This window comes from Salvelinus namaycush, chromosome 1 (genome assembly GCF_016432855.1).
Source record: "Salvelinus namaycush isolate Seneca chromosome 1, SaNama_1.0, whole genome shotgun sequence".
NCBI lineage: Eukaryota > Metazoa > Chordata > Actinopteri > Salmoniformes > Salmonidae > Salvelinus > Salvelinus namaycush.
In genome coordinates, this window is record NC_052307.1 from 18,732,835 (window position 1) to 18,746,384 (window position 13,550).

General features: G+C 41.8%; 2 protein-coding genes across 2 annotated transcripts in view; both read right to left on the reverse strand.

The window, feature by feature from the left end:
• Window positions 1-811: 811 nt before the first annotated feature.
• zgc:114041 (uncharacterized protein LOC574425 homolog) lies at window positions 812-9,747 on the reverse strand. Its single transcript, XM_039005347.1, has 4 exons — window positions 5,813-9,747; window positions 5,463-5,606; window positions 2,058-2,846; window positions 812-1,907 (listed from the first exon to the last, which is right to left on the reverse strand). The coding sequence occupies exons 1-4, from the start codon at window positions 6,048-6,050 to the stop codon at window positions 1,699-1,701; spliced, it is 1,380 nt and encodes a 459-aa protein (XP_038861275.1). The 5' UTR covers window positions 6,051-9,747; the 3' UTR covers window positions 812-1,698.
• Window positions 9,748-13,011: 3,264 nt separating this feature from the next.
• Window positions 13,012-13,550, reverse strand: part of jak2b (Janus kinase 2b) — a 50,778-nt gene continuing 50,239 nt past the window's right edge. The window contains exon 24 of the mRNA XM_039005469.1: window positions 13,012-13,435. Within this exon, the coding sequence (XP_038861397.1) occupies window positions 13,328-13,435 (108 nt within the window). The 3' untranslated portion in view covers window positions 13,012-13,327. The remainder of the gene's footprint in view (window positions 13,436-13,550) is intronic.

The window sequence follows — 13,550 nt, forward strand, 5'->3', positions numbered from 1 at the left end:
CATTAATCAGAAGACTAATCGATCAGATATTAAAATATCTGAAAGTTATATTCAGACAATTCTAACTTTGTAATCTGAATATTTTCCTTGGTGCCCCGACTTCCTGGTTAATTACAGTTACATGATTAATCAGTTTAATCGCGTAATAATAGTCATTTGATAAATAAGTCTTCAGTTTAATGATGCCAAAGACACGACACTAGCATGTGAAATTATGGTAGCAAATCAATTTAAGGAGCAGGGGAGAGCGATTATTCCCTAGACAATTGACTCGTGCCCATTGGGATAAAAGGTACAGCCACCAAACATGCAATGGCTTCAAATTTTATTCATTCAATTGCAAAAATAAACATTTGATGGGCGCAGAAGTACCCTTATATTTTTGTCTTGTTACATTTGGATTGGGGGGGGGGGGGGGGTTTAGTCTAGGCAATATCACGCATTCAAGTGTTTCAACTTGTAACACAGCTGCATGGGATTTGTTGGATTTTAAAGTTGGGTGGTTTCATTGCATCCAATGGCAGTGTTCGTGATAACGCAAGGAGCCGGTTGTGGATTGGATAGCTCTACACCTCAGAAAATGCCAAAAAACACTGAGGGTGTCAGCTAGCACAGATCTAGCCCCTAGTCATTCTTCTAAAGTAGAAAGACAATGGGCTTGGTTACTGCCATCAGAGAGTTTTAAACAAAAGAAATGCTGGGCCTGTAGCCTCACTGATTATGTGCCACCTTCAGCAGAAGAGCTATAGGAGGACAGGCTCATTGTAATGGAATAAATGGAACGGTATCAAACATGGTAACTGTTCAATTTATTCCATTCCAGCCAATACAATGAGCCTGTCCTCTAGCTCCTCCCACCAGCCGCCTCTGCTCTTCCTTTAACCCATTTTGGCGAAGGAAGATTTGAAAGCTACAGAATTCAGCTTTTGAAACAGACTGATCATTATTTCAGAAACATCGTTATCAGGGGAGGACTAAATGGTGTGGCAACAATTGACAACCTTTGACGTGGATAGAAGGAATTTGCACAACCATTAACTTGATATATTTGAATAGACTATTGGTGGGGGAAAAATCAAGGGTAATACACATAATAACAAGAAGGCACTGGTGACATGTAAAGTGCTGAGCCACAGCTCTGGTACTAGATTGCCATGGGCAATATTCTATTGTGTAACAGGGGGATTAATAACATTGATTTATCATTAACCCTAAAGCACATGACATTCAGGTTAATGTATGGGTAAAGCTGCACATCGAAAGTACTTAACTTTACTCACATGATGTGTCTAAGCATAGGTGTTAGCAGGTCTACCCCAAAAACATTTAAAATAAAGGTAAAATACATGCATTGCACCAGAGATTAAAACAAAAATACCTATAGATGTTCATACAGGTATACTGTATGCCAAGTATATAACATAGAATGTCAAGCCAAATCAGTGAACATTCAAATACATCATGTACATCAAATACGTCAATAAAAGTGGTACAAACTACTGTACAACCTGGTCAAACATATGTAAACCGGGAACTTGACAATGGTGAATGACCAGGTACACCCTCCATTACTTACTCCTGTGATGCAGCTTAATATAGATAAAAACCTGACTAGGTGATACAAGCTCAGAATGAAGCCATCCCAAGAGCTCATGAACTGCAAACATTCACTGCCATATCCCCTGAAACAGTGTAACATTATTTGCAGTTGCTCTCACTAACAACCAGCTTCACTCCCATCTTGTAGGCAAAGGCCTGAGTGGCCTCTAGCTCGGTTTCACTGGGAGAGGCCTTCTTCCGCTCGACAAGTCGGTCCACCAGCACCACAAACACACCAGATATGATGAAAACCAATCCAGACAGGTAGAAGCATGCACCAAAGTCTTTGTCCAGGTCAACCAGCCAACCTGTGCAAAGAGAAGAAATTTGAGCCCACAAACTGCTGCCCTGGATGAATAAACCAGTAGCTTCACTGATTAAAAGCTTAGTTCATTCAAAGTGAAAATGGGTGCAATTCAGTTACTGCATGTCAACATTGTAATTTCACACCATCTCACCTGCAGCAGGTGGACCAATGAAGCCCCCGATACTTCTAAAAAGCATGAAGAGTCCCAGGCCGCTGTCGAACCCCTCCAGGCCCACTATGTCCACAATAGACGTCACATGGATGGCTACAACGCAGCCAAACAGAAAACCGTAGAGCGAGGAGAAGACCAGAAGGGTTGAGTAGTCCTTGCCAATGGGCAGCAGCAGTAGCACTACCCCCAACATAGTGACCACCATTGTCAGCAGCTGTAGGTTCCTCACCAGCCTCAGGTTGGCCAGCCAACCACAGGCCAGACGACCAAGCAGGTCAGCCAATGCCAGCACAGACAGGATGGACGCCGCCCAGTAGTTCTTCAATCCCAGGCTGGTGGCATAGGGAACCACGAATAGAGGTGGGATGAAAAATCCTGCAGCAGCGAAAATGGCAAACAGGATGTAGAGCAGCAATTCTGGCTTCCTTAGCAACGTCCACTGGAAGCTTAGCTTCTTAGGCATCGGGTCATCAGCAGCTTTGGAGTCCTGGTGGTTGTCCTTATTTGGCTTGGTGGGATTATGGGGTTTGGATTCAAGAGGTCTCATGAGGGCTCCACAGACGCAAAGGTTGAGCTGAAGGCTCCCTATGACGAGCAGAGCTCCCTGCCAGGTGTAGACCTCGATGAGCCACTGGAAGAAAGGACTGAACACCATGGCAAAAACACACTCCCCGGAGCTGGCAATGGCGTACGCTATGGGACGCCACTTCAGGAAGTAGTGGCTCACTATGCTGTTGGCTGGTAACCAGGAAAATGAAAGTCCCAAACCTAAAAATAAAGCAAAGATAAATCTTGGCTCTGTGTTGGTCTGTTACATTTATACATGTGTATTACATTTAGTATCTGCTCAAATTTAATGAGCCAATATAGCTAATCAATAACTACACCAAGTTGTTCAGTTACAATGTGTTCTGGTTGGGGTCTGTCGGGTTCACCCAGGGGTCATAAAAAGGGTTGTACCCAAATGTTTGGTGTATTAGAATAATGTATTGTGCTTATGTTTTATTAATAGAAGGGGAGGGGTTAAGACCCCTCCCTCCTTACAGTTACAGGGTTTTAGACTACGGATTAACAATATACACTGCTCAAAAAAATAAAGGGAACACTTAAACAACACAATGTAACTCCAAGTCAATCACACTTCTGTGAAATCAAACTGTCCACTTAGGAAGCAACACTGATTGACAATAAATTTCACATGCTGTTGTGCAAATGGAATAGATAAAAGGTGGAAATTATAGGCAATTAGCAAGACACCCCCAATAAAGGAATGGTTCTGCAGGTGGTGACCACAGACCACTTCTCAGTTCCTATGCTTCCTGGCTGATGTTTTGGTCACTTTTGAATGCTGGCGGTGCTTTCACTCTAGTGGTAGCATGAGACGGAGTCTACAACCCACACAAGTGGCTCAGGTAGTGCAGTTCATCCAGGATGGCACATCAATGCGAGCTGTAGCAAAAAGGTTTGCTGTGTCTGTCAGCGTAGTGTCCAGAGCATGGAGGCGCTACCAGGAGACAGGCCAGTACATCAGGAGACGTGGAGGAGGCCGTAGGAGGGCAACAACCCAGCAGCAGGACCGCTACCTCCGCCTTTGTGCAAGGAGGTGCACTGCCAGAGCCCTGCAAAATGACCTCCAGCAGGCCACAAATGTGCATGTGTCTGCTCAAACGGTCAGAAACAGACTCCATGAGGGTGGTATGAGGGCCCGACGTCCACAGCTGGGGGTTGTGCTTACAGCCCAACACCGTGCAGGACGTTTGGCATTTGCCAGAGAACACCAAGATTGGCAAATTCGCCACTGGCGCCCTGTGCTCTTCACAGATGAAAGCAGGTTCACACTGAGCACATGAGCACATGTGACAGACGTGACAGAGTCTGGAGACGCCGTGGAGAACGTTCTGCTGCCTGCAACATCCTCCAGCATGACCGGTTTGGCGGTGGGTCAGTCATGGTGTGGGGTGGCATTTCTTTGTGGGGCCGCACAGCCCTCCATGTGCTCGCCAGAGGTAGCCTGACTGCCATTAGGTACCGAGATGAGATCCTCAGACCCCTTGTGAGACCATATGCTGACACATGCACATTTGTGGCCTGCTGGAGGTCATTTTGCAGGGCTCTGGCAGTGCACCTCCTTGCACAAAGGCGGAGGTAGCGGTCCTGCTGCTGGGTTGTTGCCCTCCTACGGCCTCCTCCACGTCTCCTGATGTACTGGCCTGTCTCCTGGTAGCACCTCCATGCTCTGGACACTACGCTGACAGACACAGCAAACCTTTTTGCCACAGCTCGCATTGATGTGCCATCCTGGATGAACTGCACTACCTGAGCCACTTGTGTGGGTTGTAGACTCCGTCTCATGCTACCACTAGAGTGAAAGCACCGCCAGCATTCAAAAGTGACCAAAACATCAGCCAGGAAGCATAGGAACTGAGAAGTGGTCTGTGGTCACCACCTGCAGAACCATTCCTTTATTGGGGGTGTCTTGCTAATTGCCTATAATTTCCACCTTTTGTCTATTCCATTTGCACAACAGCATGTGAAATTTATTGTCAATCAGTGTTGCTTCCTAAGTGGACAGTTTGATTTCACAGAAGTGTGATTGACTTGGAGTTACATTGTGTTGTTTAAGTGTTCCCTTTATTTTTTTGAGCAGTGTATATATTCATTGTAGAAGTTTAGTATTGTTCTACATTTGTATTTTAGTTCTCTCTCTGCCTCATTATAAAGATGCCCTTACACAGAACTCTGCAGGGGAGTGAAGGAGATAAAACCAGGTAAACATTCCACAATAGGTCAACTTTGGGGGAAGGGGACATTTCCTGCTAAGTGTTTAGCTAACAATAAAGGCCCTGTTTATACAGCTTTGTAGGCATGGTTTTGGTCCCAGGAGTAGAGTATGATGATATAGGCAGTGACGTCATTAGGGCGCGACTTAGGGTTTAATAAAACCAGTGGAGACCTTTTGTTTGATGCAGAACTTACTCAGAAACATGCGTGCTATGTTCCTGTTTGTCAACTTCTGTCTGCAATTGCATTAATACAGGTTTTTGAATGATTTAATTAAAGATAGTCATAATGCTAATTTCACCAATGAACCAATGATTGACAAAGGACGTAAGAAACGAACCCTAACAGGTCACAAGGCAAAACTCATCATGATTGTTAACCCTCAGGGATGACAATTTCAGTTCTATTTTCTCAAGCTCCTGAAATTGAAAATCACTCGAGGTAATGCCTTTTGTTTCCCTCTGATTATTTTAACTGCACTGGTACAGTAGGTTTTATGGGCTGGTGTGGTGATCGTGCAACTTTATCACCCTGAGAACACACCAACGTAAACTGTTTTTAAATGTGAAGTTTATTTTCCACTTGGGGAGCCCTCAACCCTACCTTGCAGTACGCCTATGCTGAGGTACATCCATGGAAGACTGAGGTCGAGAGAAGCCAGGATCATCCCTGAAGCAGTGAGGAGCCCTCCCATCATGATGACTGCCCTCTGGGTACAGTGCATGCTCAGGACACTGGCAACTGTGGCTGAGGTGAGGAGACAAATCATTACAGGAACCAGAGTGGATTGTTCTAGTGGTTACAACAACAAAATGTCAACCTTGTCTCTAGTTGCTTGAGCATGTTTGTTTATTTGGCTAACTTCTAACGCTATAACCATGCAACACATTTCAGTTGAATAATGAAATAGAAGTTAAACTGCAATGTAAACAAGACAAGTTGCCCTCACTTACCTCCCAAGTGAAACATGACTATCATAGTGGAGGTGACCCATGAGGTGGTGCTGGTGAGGACTCCAAAGTGGTTCTGGATCTCTAGGAAGAATAGGCCGAAGTTCTTAAGGACGCCTGTAGTGAGGCCCATGATAAAGAAGGCTGAGGTGACCACCACCCATCCATAGCCCCCATCAGGGGGGCCACCGGCCTTCATACCAGGGCTCTGCATCACAGCTCTACAGCCTTCGAAGAACATGTACAGTAGGCATATGTTCACTGCTGCAATGTGGTCAGTAAATGGGTGGTTCCACCACTTTATTTCATATTATTTTGACATCGTCATAAAGAGCACATGTTCAACTTGATGAAAAACGAATCTTGCCCCCCCCCCAAAAAACCTGTAGATATATTTTAAAAAAGGCAACTCATTTAATAACAGGCCTTACAAAATGCAATATTTGTGCACAATTTCTACTTAATGTCAAAGGCACTCATTTCGTGGACCGAAATACACTTAGTTGCAACCTGGTCTCAGAGCATTTTGTATTATTTTGTATGTAAATCCAAGATGCACCATTTAGTATGATAAGTAACCATCCGTCTTATGTAACATAAGGCAAAAACAAAAGGAGGGTTGGACATACGAAAAAGTCTAGCAACCCAAAGATTGCAAGTTCGAAGCGCATCACATACAACTTTAGCATTTGAGCAAATTAGCAACGTTTTCAACTACTTAGCATGTTAGCTAACCCTAACTTGAACCCGTTTAGTTAAGAATTAGGTGACCAGTTAAACTTAACCCTAAATCCTAGCCTAGCTAACATTAGGGAGCTAGCTAACGTTAGTCCACTAGCTAAAATTAGTAACATATGTTTAACAAATTCCTAACATGTTGACGGTCTCGGATTTACGTACAGAATAATACGAAATGCTCCGAGACCAGGTTGACAGCGAGTATGAAACACTTTCTTAGAACCTCAGCTTGTCTGCCTGAATGCATTTCTGAGCATGATGAACGTTTCTGAATTTCTGACTAGAAAGTCGTGTCCATCGGCGCTCTAAACTCACAGCTTCTCGGTCGTTCAAGCGAATGACCGCACGTAGTGGACTTGCACTGCAAACCAAGCAATGGCAATCTGCACCACATGTGATACAATGCATCGATCGACGATGTCTATTCTTCCTCGCAATGAGACAAGTTAGTTACTGCACTTGCATCATGTCTAGTCATTCTACCTTTTTTATGTCTAAATTGACAGTACTTATCCTGCTAACCGTTCTGAGAACTCAACGCAAGGATGGAATAAAGAAATGGAGTATCACTCACGACTGGATCGTAGCCTCCTCAATTCGTGCTCTTCTCCTCCTGGTTTATTGGGAGATATCGCTGTTCTCTTCTACCGGCCATATCGTAATTTCTAATTCAGCGCGGGGAGGTCTTCTATATATACATGTCGGAGTTGGACACTCCCCTTCGAGCTCATGCTCATTATGTAAATCACGACCAATCAAGTATATAAACCCTGGATCGCTGATGATATGTATTGGCCAATGAGAGGCTTTGATCACAACTCATTTATTTTGTTTAACATGTATTTAACTAGGCAAGTCAGTTAAGAACAAATTCTTATTTTACAGCCTACCCCGGCCAAACCCTCACCTAACCTGGATGACGCTGGGACAATTGTGTGTTGCCTTATGGGCCTTATGACGCCTCTAGCACAGAGATGCAGTGTCGTAGACTGCTGCGCCACTCTGGAGCTCATACAGCAAAGGGAGTTGTGGTTGTATCTATTCTATGGTTGTATTAGGTTGGTTGTATCCTGCAACATAACCATCGTAGACCACTAAAATGTGCAGTCAAAATTAAGCATGACTGTCATTACTGGAATGGAATGGACCAAGACCCCCAACCTAATAATTTATTAAATCATGTGTGTATGCTTAGAGTCAATGGTGTATGCCAACATGGAGAGAACCCCATCACTAATGGTGTAATATGCCCTTGCCTTGAGAATCGGGCATGTTCATCATTACCTAATTGGCTGAAGGAAATTAATGATGAATATTAGGGCAAACTAAGTCCATTTACAACATCTGACAGCCCTTTTCAACTGTCCATGCCCCATCTGTTTGGTATCTCAACAGGTTTCCTGCTCTCTGCACAGGAGAAGGAACCATTGAAGATTGTAAACGGTACTACTACATAGTAATGCTTGATTCACTGTTTTCACGACGTATGCCAACTCCTACTTCTCCCTCTCACTAGGGTGCATGTGCTCTGAAAGGGATTGGTTTTCCCCTGAGCTGAACCTTTAAAAACAGAGAACATGGTTGAGTGTGAGAATGCAAGTGAATGTAACACATTTTTCAGAGTTATAAAATGCATTTCCACAGCAGAAGCAAATACACTCCATACGTTTTTGGACAGTGAGCACTTCTAAAAAATGTGTCTCTATACTCCAGCATTTTGTATTTAAGATAGAATGTTTCATATAGGCGACAGTATAGAATGTCAGGTTTTATGTGAGAGTACTTTGAGACATACAGTGGGTATAGAAAGTCAGAATATTCATCTTTAGTTGCCTTACAGCCTGAAATTAAAACATCAAATCTGACTTTTTCCAGCTTTATTTTCACACAGTAAGTAACCCACAATATCCAAGTGAGAAAAATAAAATAAAAACCTCAAACTGTATTAAATTAACACAGTAAAATACCCGATTTGGATAAGTGAACACCCCCCTGAGTTAATAGTTGGTGGAACCACCTTTTGCTTGAATTACAGCCATGAGTCTCTTTGAACACTTCTCTACTAACTTTGCACAGCTAGACTGTGCAATATTTGCCCATTTTTCCTTGCAAAATTGTTCACGCTCAGTCAAATTGCATGGTGACCGCTCATGGACTGCACTCAAGTCATTCCACAGATTCAACAGGATTTAGGTCAGGGCTCTGACTAGGCCACTCAAGGACATTCACCTTCTTGTCCTTCAGCCACTGTACAGTTGCTTTGGGTCATTGTCATGTTGAAACATGAACCATCTTCCCATTTTCAATTTCCTGACAGAGGACTGCAGGATCTCCTCAAGAATCTGTCGGTATTTTGCACTGTCCATTTTCCCTTCTATCCTGACAAGTGCTCCAGTTCCTGCTAAAGAGACACACCCCCATAACAGGATGCTGCCACCGCCTGGCTTTACTGTAGGCATGGTATTCTTTGGGTGTAAAGATGTATTGGGATTTCGCCAGACAGTTCAATTTTGGTCTCATCTGACCACAGAACCCTTTGCCACGGCCTCGGAATCTACAATGTGTTTTTGGCAAAGCTCAAATGAGACTTGATGTGGCTTTTTCTGAGTAGTGTTTTTTTTTCTTGCCACGCTCCCATAGAAGCCAGATTTGTGGAGCTTGTGATATTGTGGTCACATGCACACATTGACTAGTGTTTGCCAAAAAGGCCTGGAGCTCCTTCAAAGTCGACATTGGCTTCTTGGTAGCCTCTCTGATCAGTTTCCTTCTGTCCCAGTCATCCAGTTTGGAGGGACGGCCTGATCTATGCAGGGTCTGGGTGGTGCCATACACCTTCCACTTCTTAATAATGGTCTTAACTGTGCTCCGAGGGATAGACAAAGCCTTCAAAATCTTTTCATATCCATCCCGACTCTTGCCTTCCCACAACTTTATCTCGTAGATCTTTTGAAAGTACCTTTCCGCCCATAGTGGATTCTTTGCTTTGAATTGCACTACTAAGCAATGAATTCCTCTATGAACACTCTGCTTTTATTCTGAACTAATCAAAGTCACTACAATTGGTCACAGATGGAAGCCAATTAGCTTGATTTGTGATCTGGAAGGTAGTTGGTTATACCTCAGCATGTTTGTAATTACAATTCTAGGGGGGGGGGTCACCTATCCAAATAGGGTATTTTACTGTTGGACTTTTAATTCATTTTTTTTTTAAATAGAAAGAAAAATTAACTTGGATATTGTGGGCTACTGTATGTAAATAATTGTATGTGTTTTCATTTCAGGCTGTAAGGCAACAAAAGGTGAACATTTTGAAAGGGGGTGGTGACTTTCTATACCCATTGTATCTGTTTTACTGTTTAGAAATGAAAACACTATGTATCTAGTCCCCCCATTTGGACAAATTCACTTAGTGTATTAAAGTAGTCAAAAGTGTAGTATTTCTTGCACGCAAGGACTACATCAAGCTTGTGACTCTACAAACTTTTTGGATGAATTTGCAGTTTGTTTTGGATTATGTTTTTCCCAACAGGAACTGAATGGTGAATAATGTCTTGTGCCATTTTGGAGTCTACATTCATCCTAATAAGAAAAATCATGAATGAATCATTCAGTCATATCCTTGAAGAATCATTAAGTGGATGCTACCATGATTATGGATAATCATAAATGAATCATGAATGTATGAGTGAGAAGGTTACAGAGGCACAAAGATCATACTCCCCAAAAAATGCTTATCTCCCCTGTTATTGGTAATTGTGAGAGGGTAGCATTTTGTTGTAGCCTCTTAACGGCATCATTATTCATGATTTTTCTTATCAGGATTAATTTAGAAGTGTTCAGAAACATCTTATCTACTCAATTAGAAATAAAATGACTCTAGTCATCATTCAGTTACTATTGGGCAAAACATATTCCAAAACACAACCAAAACAATCTGCTTGATTAGATAAGCGTTCAACCCCGAGTCAATACATGTTAGATGCACCTTTGGAAGAGATTACAGCTGTCAGTCTAAGTCTCTAAGAGCTTTTAACATCTGGATTGTACAATATTTTGCCCATTATTTTTTAAATACTTCGAGCTCTGTCAAGTTGGTTGTTGATCATTGCTAGACAGCCATTTTCAAGTCTTACCATAGATTTTCAAGCCAATTTAAGTCAAAACTGTAACTAGGCCACTCAGGAACATTCAACATCGTCTTGGTAAGCAACTCCAGTGTATATTTGGCCTTGTGTTTTAGGTTATTTTCCTGCTGAAAGTTGAATGTCTCCCAGTGTCTGTTGGAAAGCAGACAACCAGTTTTCCTCTAGGATTTTGCCTGTGCTTAGCCCAATTCCATTTATTTTTATCCTAAACAACCTACCTAGTCCTTTCAAATGACAAGCATACCCATAACATAACAGCCACCGTCATGTTTGGAAATACTGAGCGGTACTCAGTGATGTGTTGTGTTGGATTTGGCCCAAAATAATGCTTTTCATTAAAGAACAAAAGTGTATTTTTTTGCCACAGTTTTTGCAGTATTATTTTAGTGCCTTATTGAAAACAGGATGCATGTTTTGATTTTTTAAAATTCTGTACATGCTTTCTTCTTTTCACCCTGTCATTTAAATTAGTATTGTGGAGTAACTACAATGTTGTTGATCCATCTTCAGTTTTATATCACAGCCATTGAAGTCTTTAACGGTTTTAAAATCACAATTGGCCTCATGGTGAAATCCCTGAGTGGTTTCCTTCCTCTCCGGCAACTGAGTTAGGAAGGACGCTTGTATCTTTGTAGTGACTGGGTGTATTGATACACCATGCAAAGTGTAATTCATAACTTCCCCATGCTCAAATGGGTATTCAATGTCTGCTTTTTATTTTTACCGATCTACCAATAGGTGACCTTCTTTGTAAGGCATTGGAAAACCTCCCTTGTTTTCTTGGTTGAATGTGTGCTTGGGACCAACAGACAATTGTATGTGTGGGGTAGAGAGATGGGGTAGTCATTCAAAAATCATGTTAAACACTGTTATTGCACACAGCGTGAGTCCATGCAACTTATTATGTGACTTGCTATGCACATTTTTATTCCTGAACTTATTTAGGCTTGCCATAACAAAGAGGTTGAATACTAATTGACTCAAGACATTCCAGCTTTTCATTTTTAATTAATTTGTAAAAATGTCTAGAAACATAATTCCACTTTGACATTATGGGGTATTGTGTGTAGATCAGTGACACACAATCTCAATTTAATCCATTTTAAATTCAGGCTGTAATGGGTCTACATAAGGGTGCAAATGAAAAAAAATCACAAAAGCTCTGACGAAGGCCGTGTGGCCGATACGTAAGCTTATTAAATATCGGTGGTACTATCAAGAGCAGTGTGCGGTTTCCTTTTTCCTTCATCAAATGCAGGCTGTAACAAAATGTTGAAAAAGTCAAGGGGTGTGAATACTTTCTGAAGGCACTGTATGTATGAAAATACCCTCAAAAAAGATCTGACATTCTGTACTGTCGCTTCATATGAAACATTTGATCTCAAATCCAAAGTATAGAGTATAAAGCCAAATAAATAAAAAGTTCTTCAATGTCCAAATACATATGGAGGGGAATGCATGTACACATTTAACAAATAGAAGAATCTGTCATAATCTTTGAAAACGTCAGTAAACTTGTACCTGGGTTAATTCACTGACCAGTTGTGACCCCTGGATTTGATACACTAGTTTGTAACACTCCCATTTTGTAATGACGTGGGGAGAAAATGCATGAGATGTTGCAATAATAAAATAGCTCTAGGAACTTAAAGGCAAGTAGTGTCATGTATTTGAAAGGGATTGTGTAGGACTATGCACCGTAATGTCTTGATACAGTTCAATGTTAGCTGACTAGTGAAATTGAAGAGCTCATGTCACACTAAGATTATACTGATAGTGTGACCATATACAAATTAAAGAGATTAGTCTTGTGATTTGAGGAGTGATATGATGAGTGGCCTGTTCGGTTGAAGGGATATTTTTAGAATGGACATGGGATATGGAAGGAATGAGTGTCACACACTCTCAACTACTGTTGAACTATCCTCAAGCAGAGTTCTGCCTGTGTACAAAATATCAGAAGAGTACTATAATCTCTACTGACCTTGAACATAATATTATTGATTGTAAGGCCAACAGAAAAAGTTACTGACCCCACTAATGGGTTTTTGAAAGACATTCTACAACCCTTTTTCATATGGCATTGATATATATTTTAATCTTACAACACCTGCTTCACAATGGAATTTTAAATCAATGGATTTTTAAATCTCTAAATGTACTTCATTTACACTGACTTCTTGTCTAACATTTCAAATACAGACTGCAGTGTATTCATTTCATTTTATAAAATTATAAAATCCTCTTGACATATGTACACAAATATATGTATATACATACATAAAACGACACAAATAAAAGAAGAAACATTCCATTCCATCAGTCCAGCATACTTTCATTTTTCAGATGGGGGGACAGAAAGGTGAAGGCTAGCCCTGCTAGCTTAGAAAACAAAGGGCTGGAGAAGAAGAAAAAAAACACACACTCTCAAGAGAAATGAGACCTTGTTTGAAACAAGGGTCTCTATAGTGTCCTGGTAGAAGATCTTGTTCTCAGTCCAATCTATTGCCACACTGCAAAAGGACAGGGCCGGGGGGGGCGGTCACACACACACACACGCACACACACACACACACGGCAACCAAGTGAATGCAGAAAAACAGTCTCTTAGAAGAGGGGCACTTAGGGTGTTTGTCTACGTATCCTTGCTGTCACGGAACAGGTCGACACGCAGGGCCAGCTCCTTGAAGGAGGGCCGCAAGCATGGGTCTTTGTCCCAGCATTCCTGCATTATCTCATGCATCTGAGAGAACGAGAGAGAGAACCAAAGACATGTTTATTTGGGATGGTCACAACTGGTAGCCTTCCTATAGTATATATTAATTGAAATCTGATTGTAACATAAACATGTTACCATT

Excerpts from the sequence above, each read along its gene's own strand:
- zgc:114041 (XM_039005347.1), bottom strand. The coding sequence starts at position 6,050 with ATGTTCTTCGAAGGCTGTAGAGCTGTGATGCAGAGCCCTGGTATGAAG. Across the intron at positions 5,607-5,812 it reads AGTCATGTTTCACTTGGGAG|CCACAGTTGCCAGTGTCCTG; the intron begins GTAAGTGAGGGC and ends TCCTCACCTCAG. Across the intron at positions 2,847-5,462 it reads CAGCATAGGCGTACTGCAAG|GTTTGGGACTTTCATTTTCC; the intron begins GTAGGGTTGAGG and ends CTTTATTTTTAG.